Below are 24335 nucleotides of genomic sequence, written 5' to 3'. Positions count from 1 at the left end.
ACTTATAAAGCACTTGTCATGACCTCTGGATGGCCTAAAGCCCTTCACAGCCAATGAAGTACTTTTGAAGTATAGTCACTGTTGTAACATAGGGAAATGAGGCAGCCAATTTGCACACAGCAAGGTCCCACAAACAGCAATGAGATAAGTCTCAACTGTTTAATGATGGTGGTTGAGGGAGGAAGGTTGGCTAGGAGACTGGGAGAACGCGCCTACTTTTCTTCAAATAGTGCCCCGGGATCTTTTACATCCACCTGAGAGGGAAAATGGGACCTCAGAGTAACATCTCATCCGACAGCAGCTCTGACAGTGCAGCACTGAAGTGTGGGCCCAGATTATGTGCCCAAGCCACCGGAGTGGGGCTTGGACCCAAACCTTCTGGCCCCGAGGCAAGAGTGCCACCTCTGAGGCAAGGCTGACATGTACAAATTCATGTACAGATTTACTTACAATGGCGATGTTTTAACATAACTGACATTCCCATGAGGCTGTGGACACTCTGGATTAACACACTGAAATCCTCCTCCTGTGTTGATACAAGTTGCCTCTCTTGTGCAGTTGTGCTGTGATGTTGCACACTCATCTATATCTGGGAAAACCAGATCAAAAGAAAAACATGAGAGCATGTTTTGAACATTTACCATATGGTACAGCCTTTGAACTTTTTTTTAAGTAATGCAATTAAATTAAAATTGCAGCAATAATGCTATTTAATTAGCAAAGCAATGCATAATTTCACAAAAATTATCATCTTGCTCTTTTCTTACAGGTTTTTCCACCTTCCTCCTCAGGTGACATGCACTATTGCCCAGCTTGGGAGTCCTTGGCTGGAAACCTTTTCCTGGGCATTTGGCAATGTTTCTCTGAGTCAGTAGGTAGGAAATGCCTAAGGGCACCCTTTGTCCCTCTAGGGAAGAGCCTTAGGGCAGGATTTTCATTGGGCCGTGGAAGCGGGATTGGAGGCGTGTGGGGGGTTAAAATTGTAAAACTGGTGGGCGGGCCCAACCCCGCCTCCATCCCACCTCCAAGCAATTTTCATTAATTCGTGTCTGATGGTCCCGTCTCCGTCCCGCCTCCAAGAGGCGGGATAGGCCGTTAAGGCCCTTAGCAAGCACTAAATTGCCTCAATAATGCCATTTTGAAAGGCCTTTGCCATTTTAACCCTTTTCCCACGTGAAACACGCCTGTTCTGAAACACGACGGTGAAACCTGGCGGGAGCAAATTGGATTGCTGACTATCAGCTGCAGCTCAACCATTAAAGAGGAGATTTGATCAGCCATCATTTGCAGGTGGCAGGACTTTGTTGTCTCAGGTCTGGGGGAACATTTAGAAGGCATAACCACAGCTGTGGAAGTTTGGAGCCTGACACCCATCTCCAGTGTGACCTCCTGGGAAACCCCTCTCACCACCTTCACTGAGTGCTTCCTCAACTGAGGCATCTACCAGAAGCATGGGAGCCATTTATTTCCTTCCCTTCTGGACATTAGATGAGTACGAACACCAGCCGCGGCACCAGCAGAACCAGGAACAACAGCAGCAGCACCAACAGCAGCAGCAACAACAGGAGCGCCAAGCTGCTGCTCACCCACCTGAAGCTGCACAGGCCAGAAGGGGCCAGCACATGGAAGCCCATCAGCGCAGGAGATTCCCCCCAAACAGGGTCTACAGACACAGGGTCAGCTACCTCAACATGTCTGAGCAGCAGTGCCAAAGGCTTTTTCGAGAGGTAGTGGGTGACATCTGTGCAATGCTGCAACAAGACCTGCAGGCCAGAGGACCAGGTGGACAACCCTTACCAGTGGCCGTCAAAGTCACCACCGCACTCAACTTTTTTGCCTCAGGCTCATTCCAGTGATCAGCAGCAGACATCAGTGGCATCTCCCAGGCGGCCGCACACACTTGCATCACGCAGGTAACCGATGCCCTCTTTGCCATCGCGCACAATCACATCCATTTCCCTAAGGATCAAGCAAGTGTCATGGCGCGTGTGGTTGGATTAGCTAATCTGGCAGGCTTTCCAAGAGTGCAGGGCATCGTTGACTGCACACATGTGGCCCTTAAGGCACTCCATCGCATTCCAGGTATTTTTGTCAACCGCAAGGGCTTCCATTCCCTTAACGTTCAGCTGGTGTGTGACCACAAGAAGGAAATTTTGCATGTTTGTGCCAAGTACCCTGGCAGTTGCCATGACTCCTTCATACTGCGCCAGTCTAGTGTGCCTGCACTATTCAGTCCGCCAGAGCAACTTAACGGATGGCTACTTGGAGACAAGGGCTATCCCCTGAAGACATGGCTAATGACGCTGTTGAGGAGACCATCCAACGAAGCTGAGGAGAGCTACAACTCCAGCCACATGTCCACCAGAGCCATAATCGAGCAAACCATCGGTTTGCTGAAGATGCGCTTCAGATGCCTGGATAGATCAGCCCTGCAGTACTCAGCAGCCAGGGTCTCCAGAATCGTCATGGTTTGCTGTGCACTTCACAACATGGCACAACATCGTGGCTTTCAGATTCCTGAGGTCCAAGTGGCTCGTCACATATCCTCCTCAGATGAGGAGGAGGAGAGCGAAAACGAACATCTTGCAGAGGCCCATCAACCAGCGGCAGCAGTATGCGAGAACATTGCTGCCCGGGATGCAAGGAACGCACTCATCTTGGCCAGATTTGCTTAGCCTAGCTAATCAAGCACTTTTGCCTCGCAGCTTCTTACCTGAGCATCGACAATGGCGAAGGACCAGCGGATTCCTAGCAATTTGACCACCATACTGACAATTGCAAGTAATCCTAAGCCCTCAATGTGAAAGTCCCATTCGCAGAATGACACATGCCACAACTACAGCAGTAGCCATCAGATTTTTTATTTACATTATTCCTCTGATGGCTTTTTCACAGAAAACATCAAATTTCACCCAAGTGACTACCCTTGTGACAATTTGTGCAGTATCTTTCTCTTACGCGTGCTCCTACGTGGTGCTTCCCCTGTGGCTTCAGCAGATGTGGAGGCCCCTTGCTGACTTTCCTGTTGCTCCTGTCTCGACACCTTTGGCGGGCATCCTCTGGGGTTGTAAACCTGTGAGGGCTCGGCAACAGTCTGCTGCTCCTGCGGCTGTGCAGGGGTTGAGATGCTGATCTCAGATGGGTGTGGACTCTGGTGGGGCTCTGACCAAGGGCTCTGCAGTGGCATGGAAGTGTGAGCGCTTGGAGAGGAGCCCCCACTTCCTTGATGTCTGCCACCAACTTCTCTCTCATGCGTCAGGTCCCCCTCAGCGCTTGCAAGTAGCTTGAGAGCACCTTGCTGCACATCAGGGGGGCCATGGGGACCCGTATCTGCACTGGCATTCCTACTCAGAAGGACTTCCATGAAGGTCTGGTTCCTCTGTTCAATAGATGACCATCGCTCCTCCAGAGATGTCATTCTATTCTGAACACTCACCATGTTTTCTGCACTCTGGCGACTTATCACCTCCATGGAGGTTGCCATCCTATCCATGGTGATACGTTCATGCGCCAATGACGCCACAAAGGCTCTGCTCATGTTCACTATGGATTCCTCCATTCGCTCCACACTCGCAGTGACCCTGGAGACAAAACCTGCCAGAGACTCCTGCATCTGTTCCTGGAGTTCCAGCACCGCTGACCTTATGGATGGACCCAGAGGCAGAGGGTCGACATGCAGCTGAGCCGAGCTGGCAGAGTCCTGTGCCCTCCGACTAGGACTCTCCACTGCTTTCCCTGTCTCCACAATCTGCTGATGCTCACTTGTGAGCTGTGATACACCAGGTGACAACACTACTCTATCTCGCGATGGTCCCACCGAGGTGTGAGTGTCTGCGCTGGTGCTGGGTGCGCTGAATTCTGCTGACGCTGCGCCCTCAGAGGTTGCAGCTTCCTCTGAGGAGTCTTGAGGCTCATGCTGTTCCTCCTGGCTAGTGGTTGTGATGGTCCTGTGGGGGAGTAAAGGAAAGAGTCCGGGATGTGATGCCAAGGTTACATGCACATTGCATATTGCAGATGATCATAAGTCCATCTGTTAGAGCTTCAGAATCTTTATCAGCGACTCATGCAATGTCATTGAGAGAGATGGAAAACTATTCTGTCACCAGCTTGCTGTGATGCACCCGTCTGTCCGTCCCCCACTTGCGCATCGTCCTCTACTCCTACGATCTACAGGACCACCTCCTCCCAGGAGGTGAGGTGGGCTACTGAGGGTGGCCCTCCTCCTGTCCTCGCTCTTTCTCACTTATTGTGAGTTCTCTTTTCCTGCAAGGAGGGAGACAAGTGGCGGTTGAGTGAGAATGAAGGAGTGAGTGTAGAGATTCCATAGCATAGATACTTAGAAGGTGACAAAGATGGAGTGAGGTGGCAAGACCAAGGGCCCTCCCTGTGTGTTGTCAGTTGTTTTCATAGCATCACAGTGATAGGGAGTGTGAGGGCTGCATAGTCAAATAGTTAGGTGAATGTGACCATAGAGAGGGAATGGGTAAGGGTGCATGGGTGTCAAGTGGGATGTGGAGGAAGAGATTGCTAAAGCTGAGTGCTGGTGAGGAAAGGCAATGGGGATCAGATTGAGGGTGATGGGAAATTCATACTCACTTTTCCAGTGCGCAGAATGTTTTGAAACCTCTTCCTGCATTGAATCCAGGTTCTGTGGGTTACTGATAGAGTTGACCTCCTCTGCCACCTGGACCCACACAGCCTTGGTCTGCTGGGGAGGCTTCTTCCTCCCTGAAGAAGGGAAGAGAACCTCTTTATGAGCGCTTGCTCCCTCAACTAAAGTCTGCAAGGCAACGTCATCAAACCTGGGAGCAGCCCTAGCTCTCTGACTGGCCATTCTTCCTCCAGGTCCCTGTAGCATGAAAGGCCAAAAGGTTGGCAGTCTGCAGAAGAAGCAAGGCTTGTTGCAGACCTTAAATGCAGCAGCAATGATGACGTCATCGGAGGTAACTTTCAGACTGGAAAAACTCATTGGCCATGGGTTCCCACACGTTGGAACTCAATTGGACAATCAAGTTAAAATCGCATCAATCTCCCACATCGATTTAGATTCGGGTGGCTAACACGAAATGCGGATTACACGACCCCAGCCCGCCCCTGAATTAAAATCCAGCCCTTGATCTCACTTGGCACTTTCACAAATGCCTTTTTTGCGCAGAATAATTGTGGGCTCAATTTGAACTCTGGAAACTGACAGGATAACTCGCTTGAAGTGGAATGTGCCACTTTTGCTTGGATTCCTCAAAGCAATTAAAAAAGAACCATTGAATCAAACACGGTTGAAAACTTAAACCTTGCTCAGGTTTGCGTGGACTTTTGCTAAGCCGGCTGATATTTACTAGTTGGTCTCCAGGGATCGCCGTTCCTTCATTGTCGCTGGATCAAAACTCCCTCCCTAGCAGCACTGTGTGAGTACCTTGAAGAAGGCGACTCACCACCACCTTCTCAAGGGTAACTAGGGGTGGGCAATAAATGACTGGCATTGCCAGCGGTGCCCATTTCCTAAGAATGGATAACAAAAGAAAAGCTTCACTCATGGCTTCCATATGTGGGGACTTACCATCACAGCTCCTACCATCATTGAGAAGTTTGTACGCAGCAGGACAGGTGCAGCGGTAGGACCCAGGGATGTTTACACAGGTGTGCATGCAGAGACTGGCAAACCCTTCCAGTTGGAAAACCTCGCACTCATTCACATCTGTGCGGAAGAATCAAAGCATTTCCTTAGCACAACTGCCCACACCACAACGAATACAGCCAGAGCAGTCCCGTAGGTTATGCTTCACAAGTGAATCTTGCCAGATTGGCAGTTGGTAAGAACTTGTACTTTGCAGGCACATGGGCGGACACTTCTCAATCTCATTACCTCAAAGGCATTCCCTCCTACAGCACATGTGATTCCCAGCCTGAGAGGCTATAGAATCATAAAATGACACAGCACAGAAGGAGGCCATTCGGCTCATCATGCCTGTGCCGGCTCTTTGAAAGAGCTATCCAATTAGTCCCACTCCCCTGCTCTTTCCCATTGGCCCTGTAAGTTGTTCCCTTTCAAGTATTTATTCAATTCCCTTTTTAAGGTTATTGAATCTGCTTCCACCACCCTTTCAGGCAGTGCATTCCAGATCATCACGACTCGCTGCGTAAAAAAATTCTCCTCACGTCGCCTCTGGTTCTTTTGGCAATCACCTTAAATCTGTGTCCTGTGGTTACCGACCCTTCTGCCACTGGAAACAGTTTCTACTTATTTACTCTGTCAAAACCATTCATGATTTTGAGCACCTCTATTAAATCTCCCCGTAACCTTCTCTACTCAGAAGAGAACACCCCCAGCTTCTCTACTCTTGCCATGTAACTGATGTCCCCCATCCCTGGTACCATTCTAGCAAATCTCCTTTGCACACTCTCTAAGGCCTTGTCATCGTTCTGAAAGGTTGAGCAGGAAATCTTATTTTCCAATCTTCAGCCAATTCTGCTTTAAATCAGTGTGTAGGAAATGTACAGATGTGATCTGAGTTGATTTGCCCTCGTCTCCCAGGGAATTAAGTTGTCTTCAATTGACGCAAATACAGAATGTCTTTAGTGTAGGCTACTAGTTGGTTACGTTTCAGCTCTGTCGAAAATGGCGAGGGACTAGGAATAGAGGTCAGCCTGACGAGCAAAGTGCTCTTACATTGTATGATACAGTCCATGATAGAACCTGCAACTCTACCCAGATTAGCTTGCATCACCTTGTGTGGTGAGGCACGCGACTCGCTCATCGGCACAATACTTATGAGGATCTTTTGCTTCATCAGCAGCCATTGACGTAGTCACGAATCAACTCAGCAGGACCTGTGGCCTTTCTGTGCCTCTGCTTGTCTTCACCCACCACCCCACCCATGATCATCCTGCGTCCCCTCATCAAACTCACTTAAGACCCTTTGGAGGACGTGTTTCTATTCTGGTGCCTGCTTTGAATGATGTGGGTGGCGTAGAGTTCTGAGATGCGGAGTACCAGCTTCTTTCCTTCTGGGCTTACGCTGCGCTGTCAATATAAAAGCTAACAACATCTTTCTACAGTGCTCGTGCTGACGTACAGAGAGAAATCTCACAGCCGAGTTGAGAGTAAAACAGTGGAAACCAAACAGGATGGAAGAAGGAAATGCTGGAAAAATTAAGGGGACAGAGAATTTGTCAAAAAGGGAAAGATTCTGAAAACAGAGAGGGAGGTGACAAGGTGGAGGAATTCAGGGAGGGAGTAAGAGGGCAGGGCCTAATGGCTGAAAGAGAGGTGCCAATGTTGGAACAGACGGAGCGGGGAACCAAGACTTACCCAGTGTCAGCGCAGACAGGCCATGTGGTGACATTTGCCTGGAGGAGATTGCTGAGGTGGTGCGGAGCAAGACTACAGATTGATTTGAAAGACAAAGTGAGATCTTGAGGTCACTTCACTGGGATAGGGAGTGCCAGTGGAGCTTGAAAAGGACAGAGTGACGGGGCGTGGAACTCGGAATATACAAGCCATGGTTTTCTGAATAAGCTGTAGTTGGTAGATGATAGAAATAGGGAGTTTGGCTAGGAGACCATTGGAGAAGCTGAGCTTGGAGATGACAAGGACAGGAATTAGGGGTTTGCCGGGAAAGGGGAAAAGGTGGGGTTGGAGATGAGTCTTGCACAGCCGTTAATTTACAACAGAAGTAAGGCTTATATGGATCTTTGGTAATATTCCAACAATTTGTCTGTTCCACACACTACCACATGTGTGTATGATAATCATGTGCACATACCTTGGCACACACTGTTCTCACTGGTCCCACTCATATGGAAGCCGGCATCACAGCTGCAGTGTTGGGTCCTTTCAAACTTTGCACAGCGAGGCTTCCGACTAAAGGACAGGTCACTTAACGCACTCCATTCTGCAGCAACGGGGGCGGGGGAAATGACATCGATTTTTGTACTGGTCTCTGTTTTTAACAGCACAACGATTACAAGAAACCTGTAACTGCATGTTAGGTACCTTGGAATTGAAATTCCCACTGATGTTAAATTTTAGCAAAAGAAGTTGGCGTGAGTACAAAGGTTTTAACTAAATTTAATGATTCCCCTACCCCACACTTCTATTTATACTGGATCCTGCTTTGATAATTGTTTTGTTTGGATGACATCACTCAATGGAGAACACGGGTTTATACTTTCCCCATCTGATTTACTGAATCATGCTGCAATGATGTGTTATTGGGCAGAGACCCAGCCCTTTGTAGAACACATTAATGATGTTTCTAGAAATGGGAAACACAGGAATTCATCCCACTATTTTTGGAAGTGTTGTTAACGCATTATGAGCTCAGGGAATTGTCCTCCAGGGAAATCAAAGGGAGAGGGATGGGCAATAATTAAATTAAATCTAAAATGTAATCTTTTAAATTTAGGAATTTCAACAACAACAACTTGCATTCACATAGTGCCTTTAATGTGGTAAAGTGTCCCGAGGTATTTCACAGGAGTTTAATCAGACAAAGATAGACACCGAGCCAAAGAAGAAAACATTTGGACAGGTTGCCTGGTCAGAGAAGTAATTTTTGAGGAGCTTCTTAACAGAGGAGATAGAAGCGGTGAGGCTCAGGGTGGGAATTCCAGAGCTCAGGGTGCAGACAGCTGAAGGCATGGCCACCAATGGTGAGTCGAAGGCAGTGTGGGTGCACAAGAGGGCAGAGTTGGAGGAATGCAGCCAGGTAGCACAGTGGGCTGATGAGGTTGTCCGTGTTTTGAGAGTAGGATTTGACTCTGCCCTGTAGATCTTACATGATCAGAGGGTTGGAGTCTGCTCCAGGGAGGAAAGACGTCGTCACCGTCTTTGAAGTTTAGGATTGTTTTGATTCAAGGGAGGGCTGTGGTAATAAAACAAAGTGATCAGTTCTAAAATGTTTATTAACACGTTTCTGCAGCCTCTTGACTGAGCACACGCAAGATGGAAATGCTTCCAAAAGGTGTCAGCTGTGGCTCAGTTGGTAGCACTCTCACCTCTGAGTTAGAAGGTTGTGGGTTCATAGTCCCACTCCGGAGACTTGAGCACAAAATCTAGGCTGACAGTTCAGTGCAGTACTGAGGGAGTGCTGCACTGTCGAAGGTGCCGTCTTTTGAATGAGACGTTAAACCGAGGACCCATCTGCCCTCTCAGGTGAACGTAAAAGATCCCACGGCACTATTTTAAAGAAGAGCAGGGGCGCTCTCCCCGGTGTCCTGGACAATATTTATCTCTCCACCAACATCAGTGAAACAGATTATCTGGTTATTATGTTATTGCTGTTTGTGGGAGCTTGCTGTGCACAAATTGGCTGCTGCGTTTCCTACATTACAACAGTGACTACACTTCAAAAATTGGCTGTAAAGCTCTTTGGGACATCCCAATGTTGTGAAAGGTGCTATATAAATGCAAGTCTTTCCCTTTCTTAAGGTTGTGCAGATTCCAGAAGTTAACTTTGTAAAGCAAATGGATTCTATCATGAATTGCTAAGTCGGCCCCAGCTGGAGCTGTATTGTTGTAATTTAGAAATTGAGTTTTGTTGTTATGCTTTTGATGATTTAGATTCTGTCAATTTGTGTGAACTGTTAGTCAGGCCTCACTGTAATATGCAAGACTAGGCCTTGGGAGAAAGCCAGTGATGTTTAGGACCATCAGCTGAATTGTCAAATCATTTCTTTTAAAAATATATCTATTATTTGGGCAAAAATAAAACCGTGTTCTACTTTCCAGTAGTGCTCAGCTAGAAATGAGGGTTGGGATCGCACGGTATGAGATAGTATGAAATCCTGTTGCTCACTATATTAATCAGTTAATGACTTGGTAAAAATAGCAGTGACAGGAATCTCATATGAAGCCGCTAATATTTTGTTCTAATATTGCACAGATTACACAGGTCACAAATTACTTTTTTGAATTCCAAAAAAAACGTTAAACTAGTGAAATCTCAGAGCAGTCAGACAGACCATAGTGTAAGGTGTTAGATCCGTGGTTCAGTGGATAAATAATCACACGGATGCTGTACATTAACAAACAACAGGTCTTTACTGGAGGAGGGTAATCTCTAGACTGGGGTACAGAGGCATGCGCACAGCTTATACACCGGTGTGGTCACTGCCGGTACCACAGTATACAGGAGCTGTAAAAAGTAGTTCTGACTTAAAGGCACATACACTACAATTCCTCCCTTTTTAGATTAATAATACCCCCTTAATATTCAAATAACAATTACATTTTTACATGTACATTCAATAACAAAAGTCCATTTATAGATTCAGTCTTTGGGGCGGCTTCCTGACCCTTTCGGGATAGCGCCTTTCCAGAGGTTCTTGTTCTTGGTGCAGAGGCGATTCTGACCCCTTTTCATCGGGTTCCACTGCTACTGGGTCTGAAGTAGATGCTACCGGTATGTCGGGTTCATCCCCAGGTACTCGAGACATGGGGTTGGCGCATTCCTGTGATGCTAAGATCTGATCGACGTGGCATCTCACAATGTTCTCCCCGACATCCACGGTGTACATTAATGGCCCCTGCCTTGTACATATCGTTCCGGGTTGCCACTTCTCTGTTCGATAGTCCCGGGCCAAGACTGGTTGCCCTACATTGAAGCTCCTTGTCGGCTTCTCGTTGATGTGCTGGAATTGTTTGTCCTCAACATTTCTTCGCACATTTGGTCTGAGCAAGTCCAGACGAGATCTCAACCTTCGGTTAAAGAACATCATGGCCGGGGTCTGGTTGGTAACTGCATGTGTCGCGTTTCGGTAGGCTAATAAGAAATTGTCCAGCTTATGCTGTAGTGGAATTTCCTCGTCACACATGGCCTTTATCACCTTCTTAAAGGTTTGTACGAACCTCTCAGCCAATCCATTGGTGGCTGGATGATACGGGGCGGATGTGTAATGCCTTACCCCATTCCTTTTCATGAATTTTTGGAACTCGTCGGACACAAACTGTGGTCCATTATCAGAGCAGATCTGCTCTGGCAAACCGTTTCTGGCAAATATGGTCCGTAGGACTGCAATCGTTTTCTCTGTAGTGGTTGAAGACATGTTTATCACCTCAGGCCACTTTGAATGAACATCCACTGCTATTAAGAACATTGAGTCCATGAATGGACCAGCAAAATCAATGTGCACCCGTTGCCATGGAGAGGAGGGCCACTCCCATGGGTGTAGAGGGGCATGCGGTGGTGCATTTTGGACCTTCTGGCATCCTAAGCAGCTCTTCGTTAGGTCTTCGATTTGTTGATCGATTCCCGGCCACCACACATAAGCCCTAGCAAGGCTTTTCATTTTCACTCCCCCCAGATGACCTTCATGTAGCTCATTTAGCACTCTCTCCCTTAACTTGGGTGGAATCACCACTCTGGCTCCACACATCACTGTCCCCTGGCATACTGACAGCTGTTCTCCTCTGGATGAGAATGCTGGCAACAGTGAGTCGCCATGTGTTGGCCATCCCCTCACCGTCAATTCATATACCCGTGACAGCGTCGGATCATTGCGGGTCTCCTTCTCTATATCCGCGTTTGTTACTGGCAATCGTTCAATTATCGACGAATAAAATATCTCGATAGGGTCCACTGCTGGTGCTTCCTCCACCGTAGGCAGTGGCAGGCGCGATAGCCCATCAGCGTTCCCATGCTGTTTCGTGCCTTTATATTCTATTTCATATTGATTCGCCCCTAGAAACAGGGACCATCTTTGTAACCGCTGTGTAGTCATTACTGGCACGCCCTTCTTAGGATTAAAGATGGAGACAAGTGGTTGGTGGTCAGTCAGCGAGGTGAACTTCTGCCCATGCAGATAGTGGTTGAATTTTTTTACTCCCCATACTAGGCTGAGGGCCTCCCTGTCAATCTGGGCGTAGTTGCGTTCGGCTGAGGTTAGTGACCGAGATGCAAAGGCTACTGGCCTCTCCAACCCGTCTGGGAATTTGTGTGACAGCACCGCTCCAATGCCGTAGGGTGATGCATCACATGCCAAACGAATTGGTAGTGCTGGGTTGAAATGGGCCAACACCTCTTTTGATGTGATCAATTCTTTACACTTCTGGAAAGCTCGTCTACGTTCGTCATCCCACTTCCATGGTACCCCTTTTTGCAGTAGGGTGTTCAGCGGGTGTAATACCGTAGACAAATTTGGTAAGAACTTGTGGTAATAGTTTACCAGCCCAAGGAACGACCTCAGTTGTGACACATTTTCCGGTGCTGGAGCCTCAATCTTGTCAGGGGACTTATGTAACCCCTCTTCATCGATGATGTGGCCGCAATACGAGATCTGTTTCTGGAAAAACTCGCACTTGTGGTGATTAGCTCGTAGCCCATATTCCTTTAATCTGGCGAGCACCTTCTCCGAGGTGATCACTGTCATTTTCGCCCGTGACCAAGATGTCGTCCAAATAACACTGGGTCCCTGAAATCCCTTGCAGGACCTGATCCATCGCCCTTTGCCAGATAGCCGGAGCCGAGGCTACTCCAAACACCAGCCGGTTGTATTGATAGAGACCTTTATGGGTGTTGATCGTAAGGTAATGTTTCGAAACTTCTTCTACCTCCATTTGCAAGTACGCCTGGGCTAGATCAATTTTGGTGAAGCGTTTACCACCAGATAGCGAGGCGAAAATATCCTCAATTCGTGGAAGCGGATATTGCACCGTGTGGAGGACTGGGTTCACTGTCACCTTAAAATCCCCACAGATGCGGACCTTCTTTGGTTCCCCAGGCGTATTACTCAACGACCTCTTCATTACAGGAACGATGGGTGTAGCCCACTCGCTCCAGTCCACTATGGACAGTACTCCTGAATGTTCCAACCCTTCCAGCTCTGCTTCAACCGCTGGTCTGATCGCATAAGGCACTGGTCTGGCCTTCAGAAACTTTGGGCTTGCATTTTCCTCTATTTTAATTGTTGCTGTTATTCCTTTTAGTGTTCCTAGTCCCTCCTGGAACACTTCTTTTGTGTCAGTTAGCATTTTTGACAGTCGTCCAGGTGTGACGTCGTCATCCTTTTTGGCCTCAACCTTCAATGCCTGTATGGAATGCCAATCTAATTGTATCTTTCGGATCCATTCACGTCCTAGCAGTGGTGGTCCTCCATTTGGCAATACATATATATCCATTTTAGGTATTTCCTGACCTTTATATGTCACTTTCACCCTTATTTTCCCTTTGGGGTAGACTTTTTGCCCCGTGTACGTCTTCAAGACAATCTCTGTAGCTTTCAAGGGTATGTGTGAAAATAGCCGCTTGTAGTCTCTTTGATTTATGACTGTTAGAGCTGACCCTGTGTCCAATTCCATTTCCACTTGGACTCCGTCTATCTTGAGTGTAACCCAGGTAGTCTGGTGATCCTCCATTTCGGTTACATTATGTAGTTTCAGACAACCCAGCTCCTTGCTTCCGGAGTCTGTGTCACTTTTTTGTTCGTCTGAACCACTGTCCATCACCTGGTGTACCTTTTTGTACTTCTCCTGTGGAGATTTCTTACTGTTGGTTTTCTTCCCAGACCTGCAGACTCTTGCTATGTGTCCTGCTTTCCCACACTGTCTGCACACTTGGTCCTTGAACCAACAATCTTTCTGGTCATGTGTTGTTCTGCCGCAGCGATAGCACTTCCCTGTTCCATAGGTCATTTCGTTGGTGCCATATTCTTGCGGTCTCCATTGTATCTCTGCAGCGCCCCTTGCGGCTGCTTCGTGTGATACTGCCATACTGAAAGCTTTGTCCAGCGTAAGGTCCTTTTCTGATAGAAGCCGTTTCTGGGTTCCTTCACTTTGTAGCCCACATACAAACTTGTCCCTTAACGTGTCTGCTAGTCCCGCTCCAAACTGGCAGTATTTCGATAGCTTGCGCAGTTCCGTTAGGTACTCAGCATTGCTTTCGTCTTTGTGTTGGTTCCTTTTATGGAACTTAAATCGTTCTGCTATCAGCAGCAGTGTGGGGTTTAAGTGGTCCTGTAGGATTTCTACTATGCTTTCAAAATTCTTGTTTACCGGCTTCTCTGGGGTTATTAGATTTTGCAGTAACCCATAAGTTTTTGCACCCATGGAATTTAACAGAACCAGTGCTTTATTAGCATCTGGCACTTCATTCGCCCTGCAGTACACTTCAATACGTTCCACATATGTCGCCCAATCTTCGACTTCATTGTCGAACGTAGAGACACTGCCACTCTTCGGCATCCTTGGTTGTGCGTTAACTATCACCAATGGCGCCTCCCGCGCTTCCCCTTCTTCTCCGCTGGCACAAAATGGCGTCTCCCGCGCTTTCCTTCCTTCCCGCGCTCGCCCGTCTTCTCCGCTGCGGCTTCGCAAAATGGCGTCTCCCGCGCTCTTCCTTCTTCTCCGCAGCTCAATGGCGCCTCCCGCGCTCTCCCTGCTTCTCCGCGGCTCAATGGCGTCTCCCGCGCTCTCCCTGCTTCTCCGCGGCTCAATGGCGTCTCCCCTTGCTTCGCCCCATGGACCCTGCTCAGCCCGTGATCCCTGGCTGTGCTCTGCGCGTTCTTCTCTTGATATTTGTAGACGCCGCTCAGTCTAGAACCCGGCTGTTTCTTACCCTCTCTCCGGTTTGCAGTATTTTCCCTCGACGCCGCTCGGTGATCAACCCCCGGCTGCGCCCTGCTCTCTTCACCCTCTTTCTTACCCCATCGACCCATGCACGGCTCTCTCTCTCTGCCGTCGGTCGGCTCCAGCCGCCGCTGCTCGGGAAGGGTCTGCTCTGGACCTGTCATCGGTCTCTTACTGCTCGTTGTGGCTGGGGAACCAAGCCCGGCTCTCCACAGCCTCCCCAGCGAAGTTGGATCTCTGCCTGACTGCTGGGCGGTTGCTCGCGGTCAACGCCCGTGTTCCTGGACTCGACTATTTTTTTAATTTTTTATGTTGCAGGTAGATTCGCATCGACACTCGTCGCCACTGTTAGATCCATGGTTCAGTGGATAAATAATCAGACGGATGCTGTACATTAACAAACAACAGGTCTTTACTGGAGGAGGTAATCTCTAGACTGGGGTACAGAGGCATGTGCACAGCTTATATACCGGTGTGGTCACTGCCGGTACTACAGTATACAGGAGCTGTAAAAAGTAGTTCTGACTTAAAGGCACATACACTACATAAGGAATAATCTTTTAACGTCATCCAGTCAGTCCCGGGTTCTAAGCATCCGAATGTTTATTGGCAGCTAAAGCACAGCCATTAGAGTTGGACTCTAATTCTCACCTGGACATAGCTACCCAAAGGACCAGCAAACACGAGTAATTATAATCTCAGAATCGGAGCGGTGTATTGCTGAGAAGCTGTCACTCAGCCTTCTCATCCTGCTCTCCGATATTTGTCTCTTAAAAACAAGTTAAAATGTTATTCACCCAACATGACCACATTCCCCGAGTGGAATGTGTGTGCGGCCCACACGATAAGAACTGCACTTCAAAGAGAAGCTTCTGGAACGGATTCCACACGGTTTAAAAAAATAAAACCACGTCATGTGCAAAATTCCTTCATAATTCAGAGGGGGAAAACGCCTTTCAATTCTTTTTTAGGTTAACAGATTAAATTTTATAAAGTACGCCTTTGTAAAATTCCTCCCAGCACATTCCCACATTAATACTCTTGAAGGAGTCTGAGCTGTTTGCTTCATGACTCTTGTTGAGATATTTAACACCCCTGATTTCTAACACTCTCACTGGAACAAGATCCCGTGCTCACTTTCCCAAATCCAGCCGATTATTTAACCTTCCCAGATGTTACAAACCTGTCTGCGCTGGATACCGACAGTGGCTCCCTGTCCAGCTGTTTGGGCAAGAACATGTGTATTGGTTCACAGCATCCACACACGACCCTCCATTCTGGCAGGGGTTGCTGGCGCATTCGTTCGTTTCTATGAAAGAAATCAAACAGGTTTTTAAAAAACGGGTACGACGAACAACATAGTCCAGGTAAAGATTTAGCCAGATCTTTTAAAATCGCTTCTTGGGGGTTCCAGTGACATTTCTGAACCATAGAATCATACAGCCCATCGTGCCTGTCATGCTGTTTGAAAGAGCTCTCCAGTTAGTCCCACTCCCCTGCCCTTTCCCCATAGCCCGGCAAAATTTTCCCCTTCAAGTATTTATCCAATTCCCTTTTGAAAGTTATTATTGAACCCAACATAAAATGCAGTTCAAAAGAAAACTAAACAAAATGGAATTGTCTGGTGCTGCTACAGGTTATCGCGGATACCTCTCCCTCCTCCTTTAAGATGCTCCTTAAAACATTGCTTTTGGTCACCTGTTCTAATATCTCCTTCTGTGGCTTGGTATCAAATTTTGTTTGATAACGCTCCTGTGAAGCACCTTGGGGAAGTTTTACTACGTTAAAGGCACGGTATAAGTGCAAGTTGTTGCTGTTAATATTCTGGTAATTGTTGCTATTCATGACCTGTTAAAATGCTGACTTCTATTTTGAATATTCTTGCGCTTCCCTTTCCCCCCCACCCAATTGATCTACAATTGGATGTTTGTGAGAGGGGCCCCAATGTGAACCGCCCTCCGATTCTCTCTGGAAATACATGGAGCTAGAAATTCGGTGCATTTGCGCCTCCTGATAGCGCCTCTGGGGAGCGCTAATGGAACGGAAACGACTTTTCATCCAGGCGCAGCACCACTAACGACTCCCGCTAAATTCAGCAGGAGTTTAGTAGCGGCGGTAACCGGTACTGCTCCGCTGCGCAGGCGATGACGACGTCATCACCGTGCGCAGCGCCCCGTTTTCGCCCCACCTGCAAAATTGGCCGCGCGTCCCCTGAATCTGAACCGGGCGGCAGGAGGCTCGTGGGGTGCTAACTAAACAGGAGGTGGCGGGTGGGGGGAAAAAATCAGCCGACTTACTTGTCACGGTCTGTTGCATCTTTCAACGTGGGGCCTGTGCCGCAATCTGGCAGCCCGGCACTCCTCTTGAGTACCGGGCTGCTGGGACTCCTCCCCGCTCCCCTGTGGTCCAGGTACGGCCATGCAGAGTTGTGGGCTTGGGCTCTTCCCTTTAATGAGGGGAGGAGCCCTTCCATGTGGCAGCGCTACGTGGCCCAGTGCGCAGCGCTGCAGAACGCACTGCCCCGATATTTGGTGTTAGTGCTCTAAGAAAGAAGTGGAGCACTTGAATTAACAGCATAATGCAGGTAATGAAGCAGTCTAGGCCCGCATGCAGCAAGACCTGGATGACATTCAGGCTTGGGCTGATAAGTGGCAAGTAACATTCGTGCCACACAGGCAATAACTACCTCCAACAGGCTAAAGTCTAACCACCGCTCCTTGACATTCAATGGCATTACCATCGCCGAATCCCCCCACCATCAACATCCTGGGGGTGACCAGAAACTTAACTGGACCACCCACATAAATACTGTGTTAACAAGAGCAAATCAGAGGCTGGGTATTCTGCGGCAAGTGCCTCACCTCCTGACTCCCCAAAGACTTTCCACCATCTACAAGGCACAAATCAGGAGTGTGATGGAATACTCTCCACTTACCTGGACGAGTGCAGCTCCAACAACACTCAAGAAGCTCAACACCATCCAAGACAAAGCAGACCACTTGATTGGCACCCCATCCACCACCTTAAACATTCACTCCCTCCACCACCGGTGCACCGTGGCTGCAGTGTGTACCATCTACAAGATGCACTGCAGCAACTCGCCAAGGCTTCTTCGACAGCACCTCTCAAACCCATGACCTCTACCACCTAGAAAGACAAGGGCAGCAGGCGCATGGGAACACCGCCACCTCTAAGTTCCTTTCCAAGTTACACACCATCCTGACTTGGAAATATATCGCCGATCCTTCATCATCACTGGGTCAAAATCCTGGAACTCTCTCCTGAACAACACTGTGGGAGTACCTTCACCACAAGGACTGCAGCGGTTCAAGGCGGCGGCTTACCACCGCCTTCCCTCAGGGGCAATTAGGGATGGGCAATAAATGCTGGCATTGCCGGTGACGCCCACATCCCAGGAATGAGTAAAAGAAAGGACCCAGACATGAGCTGTCTTCAAATGTGATTTGAGCAGATGCGCGTCTGAAGGTGGTTCACTGCTCCAGATGGTCCCATTGCTACGTTGTCAATGAAGCACCAGTTGAGAGGTGATCTAAATGCGGGATGGGTTATTGTATTGAAGAGATCCCCAAACAATTGGTGCACTCAAAAGCAATGCCTGGTCATTCAAGAGATATTTAGTACCTTAATGTCGACAAATTTATTTGATCTCTGCTAGTCTTAAAAGGGAGGCCTTTTAAAAATCAGCACCTAAAGAAAGAATTTGCATTCATACAGCACCTTTCACGACCTCAGGACATCCCAAAGCACTTTACAGCCAATGAAGTACTTTTGAAGTGTAGTCACTGTTGTAATGTAGCAAACACGGCAGCCAATTTAAGTAAAGCAGTGGAAAAGCTGCAAAAGGAGTCAAGGCAGCAGAGAAACAGAGAGCGAAAATGACCTCTACACTGTCAGCAAGATCGATGTAAGTGCTAATGTGTCTTTCTATGTTAAGTAAGAATCCTTCCAAGTGCATGCATGTTCTTTATTTCTGTAATAATACAGGATCAGAAGTTGAATTGAGTGCATCAAGTGACTTTCATTATCTTCAGTGTTCTGTATGCTTTGTCTACTATGGAGTAAAGCCGATTGCGAACCAAACCGAACGATGCCTTGCATAGTCTCAACTCGGTCTGCCTTCCAAGAGACTAAAAGAGGCCATGTGCTTCAGACACGGACATCCGGTCTGGATCACAGGTGAGTTTCCCAGGTCCGGCTACTGTCCTGGCAAATACAGGGTGGTGGGAGTTAACTTCTGTACAAGAGCAGACAACCTGCTGCTACTAGCTTTTCAACTGGAATTATATTGTACTTTTTAACCCATTTTCTTCATAGGAACATTAGGAACAGGAGTAGGCCATTCAGCCCCTTGAGACTCTTCCGCCATTCAATTAGATCATGCACCACAACTCCACCCACTCGCCTTGGTTCAATCCCCATTTCCCAAAATAAACATAGTTTAAAATAAATTACACATCTAAAAAGGGATTAAAGCAATTGCAAAATTATTACAGGGATATATTGAGTAAATTATTATTACTGGGTTATATTAAACTGTCTGTATCACACTGTACAGTTGGAAAGTATTATATATTACTCTTCTATTGCACACAATCCTTGCTATGTTAGATTACCTTAAGCCTCTGTAATTACTATATTCTACTCTGTTATTATCTATTCTCTGCCTTTGGTGTATCTGCCATATTGTGTATGACTCTGTTCTAGGGAAGGAGTTCCAGAGAGTGAGTCCAAGTTGGTTGAAGGCCCCGTGAGCAGTGATGGGGCAAAGGGAGTTGGATGTGTCTTGTTTTGCACACTTTGTACAAAAATAATAAATTGCAGGACAACAGAGTATTACAGTTTAAAATCTTTTACTGAAGCATTAGATCTGATCTGACTCACAACAGTACAGCACCGTGTGGACAAGATGGAGTCAGGGCCCCTGGGTCTTCTAAACAATAGCAGTCCTTACAGATGCCTGCAGGCCAATGACAACTCAGCATGTGATCACATGTGAATATAATAGGTATTCCTTACAGATGCCTGCGGGCCAATGATAAATCAATATGCAAATGTTACATCCCCTTTCTTTTAAAAGAAAAATGTTATGCATTACTTTTGAACCTTTCTTCTACATAATGTTCTCAGCAGCATCAACATATAAGTAAACTCAACATTTAACTAGCACTGAAAACATCTCGTTTCAATAACGATGTACAGTTTTTTTAGGGCAGCGATCCGCCTACACCCTTTGACAGTTCACAAGTCAAGGATAACTCTAGGCTTGACCTCTCGTCGGAATGATGGTGTTGTTCCTTGGTGTTCAGGAGGTGCCTGCGATTGCGGCGGTATACCTGTCCTTCTGGGGTGCAGATGTGATACGATCGCTCAGTGTCAGCTGGCTGGATGACGACTGCAGGCTTCCAGTAGTCATGCTCCTGGATTCTGATGGATTCTCCATTGTGCAGTGGCGGCAGTAGAGTCTAGCTGACCTGTCATAGTATCTCTCGGTGTTGCTGTCTCTGTACACGTTTTGCATGCACTTGCTTGCAGCTGATGACCTGCCAGGGCCTGTCTGGGATACGGTGAGGTATCATGGGCTCTTTGACATTTGATGGGTGGCGTTCTAGACAAATGGAACATTTTCCGACAATGTCCTCAATGTGTTTGCACATTCCGGGCCAAAACGTAATGTCACGTGCTCTTTGTTTGCATTTTTCCATGCCCATATGTCCAGCATGAATTTTTGTCAACATCTCTTCTCTGAGACTGGTAGGAATGATGATTTTCTCCCCTTTGAAGATGATTCCGTTGATTTGTGACAGTTCGTCTCTGTGGTTCCAGAATTCAGATATGCTCTGAGGGCATTTCCTCCTTTCCTCAGGCCATCCTTCATGTATGACTTTGCTCAGCAGTGTGAGTTGTGCATCTTTCTCTGTTCCTGCTCGGATCTCCTTCAGTTTTGAGTCACTCACAGGTAAGCTGTTGTACACCATGTGCACCTGCACATCCATGCCTTCACTGAGGCTGCTGTCCTGGTAGCTAAGAGACCTTCTGGAGAGCGTGTCTGCGACAGGAATGTCTTTGCCTGGATGGTGAATGATTGTGAAGTTGTGCTTCTGTAGCTGAAGGATCATTCTCTGTAGCCTTGGTGGGGCTGCGGCTAGTGGTTTCCTCATGATTGACTCGAGGGGCTTGTGGTCGGATTCCACAATGACTTGTCGGCCATAGATGTACTGGTGGAAACGCTTACATCCAAACAGAATTGCATATAGCTCTTTCTCGATTTGAGCATAGTTGATTTCACTGTCTGAGAGAGATCTGGAAGCATAGCCGATGGGCTTTCCTTCTTGCAGTAATACTGCGCCTAGTCCGTACTTTGACGCGTCCACTTGTAGTCTGAGCTCTTTGTTGGGGTCGAAGTAGGCAAGAACTGGTCCTGGTTCTCTGGTGATTAGATCTTTCATTTTCTGAAATGCTTTGTCATGTTGTTTGTCCCATAGGAACTCATTGGATTGTTTGAACAACTGATGCATGGGTGCGTTGATTTCGGAGAGGCTCGGGGCAAACTTGGCTAAGTAGTTAACCATGCCTAGTACTGTCTCTAGCTCTGCGCGGTTCTTCGGCGGCTCCATCTTCTTCATGGCGGAGATTTTCTCTGGATCCGGCTTAATGCCATTAGTTGAGAGGTGATGCCCGAAATAACTGATCTCGGTGGATCTGATTATGCTTTTCTCGGGGTTGAGCCGGATACCTTTCTCCCGTGATCTTTGTAGCATCGCATGGAGGTTCCTGTCATGTTCCTCTCTATTCCTGCCATAGATGAGGATGTCGTCTACGATTGCGACTACTCCATCGAGGCCTTCATATGTTTCGTCGATCTTCCACTGGAATTCATCCTGAGCTGAGATAAGACCAAATGGTAAATGCAGAAATCGGTAGCGTCCAAATGGTGTGTTGAACTTTGTTAACTTAGATGACTCTTCCGTGAGCTTGATAGTCCAGTATCCTGATCGTGCGTCCATTACACTGAAGTAACGTGCTCCCACTAGCTTGGGTGTGACGTCATCTAGCATTGGTAGAGGGTAGTGAGGGCGTTTGATAGCCTTGTTCAAGTCTCTGGGTTCGAGACAGACTCTGAGCTTGCCTGTACGTGGTTTCTCAACCACTACTAATGCGTTGACCCACTCTGTCGGTTCTGTTTCCCGGACGATGATTTCTGTATTCTCCATGCTCTGCAGCTCCTCCTTCAGGTGACTACATAGAGCAAGGGGTATTTTTCTCGGTGGGCAAACCACAGGGGTTGCTGCTGGGTCAAGGTGAATAGTGCATTCACCTGGGAATAGTCCGATTCCTTTGAAAACGTCAGCAAACTCCTCCATGACTGTCTGCTTCTCAACTGGTGCTGTCAATGATAGCACTAGCTTGACGGGGTCCATGTCTAAACATGCCTTTAGACCTAACACTGGAGGTGCTTGAGTGTCAACCATGTAAAAGTTCACCATCAAGTTGCTTTCTTTCTACTTGCATTTCATCACGCATGTGCCTTTTACAATGAGCTGCTCACCTCCATAGCCGGTCAGTCTGCATGAGGTGGGCTGTAGCTCACACTCATCCTTCAAGCTGTGATACTCACTCAGAGGAATTACATTAACCTGAGATCCAGTGTCTAGTTTAAACTTAAGCTCTTTGCCCTGTTTTCCTATCTCAATATCGGCATAGGCTTGCTCAGTCCCTGAAATCTGTTTTTTCTGTGACACAGAATCAATAAACAGTTCCTCTGCATTTGGCTCTCTATCTGGCATTTGGCTGTCACTCACTGTGTGTACTGCTTTTCCGAAAACAGTCTTGCAAACTTTAGCAAAGTGGTACCATTTACCACATTTAGTACATTGCCTTCCTTTGGCAGGGCAGTACTCCTTTTCTCCATGCCAGTTGTTTCCACAATATCCACAGTTTTTGAAGCGTTTTATGTCTGTGTCACCCATTTTTAGAACTCTCGCTGTTCTTTCTGTTCTGAAACACGCTCTCTGGGCAGTGTTCTTTGGTGTGTATCTATTAACTGCATGCACTGTCTGTTCACTGGAGCTGCTCGTGGCACTGGTTATGGTTTTCAACTGTACTTGGGTTATCTCGTGCGATCTAGCTATGTCTATAGCTTTGTCCAGCGTTAGCCCGAACCCAACATTCAAACGTTTCTCTCTCACTTTAGCTGAATGTATTCCAAACACGATGCGGTCTCTGACCATCTCATCTTTATCTGCATATGCACAGTCTTTTACCAGCAGTTTTAACTCAGTCACGAACTGTTCAAGCGACTCACTAGCTCCTTGTACTTTCTCCTGAAACTTGTACCTAGCGAATATCGTATTTGTCTTGGGCATCACATATGATTCAAAACGGTCAAATTAACTTTTCAGTACCTTTGCTTCATCTGTGGTGAGAGACCATGTGTTAAAAATGTCTCTCCCTTTTTCTCCGATCCACAAGAGTAGGTAGCTGCATCTTTCTTCCTCCCCTTTGCTTTTCAGTGGACCCGAGAACATCAATTCCACGTGTTGCTTGAACTTGCACCATTCTCGAGGTAAATTCAAAGATCCCCAATTTATTCAAGGTAAGGGAGCTCCAACGATGTCCACTTCAAATCCCTGTTCTGACACCATGTCTTGTTTTGCAAACTTTGTACAAAAATAATAAATTGCAGGACAACGGAATATTACAGTTTAAACTCTTTTAATGAATGTGAGAAGTCACATAACACCAGGTTATAGTCCAACAACTTTATTTGAAATCACAAGCTTTTGGAGCGCTGCTCCTTCATCAGGTGAAGTAAAGAGATGCATATAGACACAGCATATATAGTTACAGAACACTGCCAGATGATTACAGGTAATCTTTCTAACTGCCCTTTATCACACCTCGCCAGAGAGATAATCACAGCAATCAAAGGTGTGAATGGTGTCCAAACAGGTCAGTCAGGAAAACATTACATCAAAGAACAATGAGGTGGGGTCACAAGGGGTCAAATGTTGCAGATGCTGGGGTCTGTATGAAAAACAAAGAACAAGCAAAATATAATATAAAAAAAAAATTTTTTTTGCTGGAAATCACAGCAGGTCCAGCCGCATCTGTGTAGAGAGAACAAGCCAACGACGACTCAAGTCTGGATGACTCTACGTCAGGTGGGGTTACATGTAGCGTGACATGAACCCTAGATACCGGTTGAGGCCATCCTCATGAGTCCGGAACTTGGCTATCAGTTTCTGCTCGACGATTTTGCATTGTCGTGTGTCTCAAAGGCCACCTTGGAGAATGCTTACCCGAAGATCGGAGACTGAATGTCCTTGACTGCTGAAGTGTTCCCCGACTGGGAGGGAACACTCCTGCCTGGCAATTGTTGTGCGGTGTCCATTCATCCGTTGCCGCAGTGTCTGCATGGTCTTGCTGATGTACCATGCTCCGGGGCATCCTTTCCTGCAACGTATATGAGGTAGACAACGTTGGCCGAGTCACATGAGTATGTACCATGTACCTGGTGGGTGGTGTCCTCACGTGTGATGATGGTATCTGTGTTGATGATCTGGCATGTCTTGCAGAGGTTACCGCCACAGGGTTGTGTGGTGTCGTGGTCGCTGTTCTCCTGAAAGCTGGGTAATTTGCTGCGAACGATGGTCTGTTTGAGGTTAGGCGGCTGTTTGAAGGCGAGTAGTGGAGGCGTGGGGATAGTCTTAGCGAGGTGTTCGTCGTCATCGATGACATGTTGAAGGCTGCG

General features: G+C 47.4%; 1 protein-coding gene across 1 annotated transcript in view; it reads right to left on the bottom strand.

Annotated features, from left to right (window-relative positions):
- Positions 1–24335, bottom strand: part of fbln7 (fibulin 7) — a 73652-nt gene that overhangs the window by 5206 nt on the left and 44111 nt on the right. Inside the window, exons 4-7 of the mRNA XM_085997875.1 lie at positions 15747–15872; positions 7764–7892; positions 5558–5695; positions 451–589 (exon numbers count right to left, since the gene is read on the bottom strand). Of these exons, the coding sequence (XP_085854001.1) occupies positions 451–589; positions 5558–5695; positions 7764–7892; positions 15747–15872 (532 nt within the window). The remainder of the gene's footprint in view (positions 1–450; positions 590–5557; positions 5696–7763; positions 7893–15746; positions 15873–24335) is intronic.

Source organism: Somniosus microcephalus, chromosome 9 (genome assembly GCF_052327205.1).
Source record: "Somniosus microcephalus isolate GS21.2 chromosome 9, FLI_Smic_1.0, whole genome shotgun sequence".
NCBI classification, from domain to species: Eukaryota; Metazoa; Chordata; class Chondrichthyes; order Squaliformes; family Somniosidae; genus Somniosus; species Somniosus microcephalus.
This window is presented reverse-complemented; position numbering and strand designations above follow the sequence as displayed.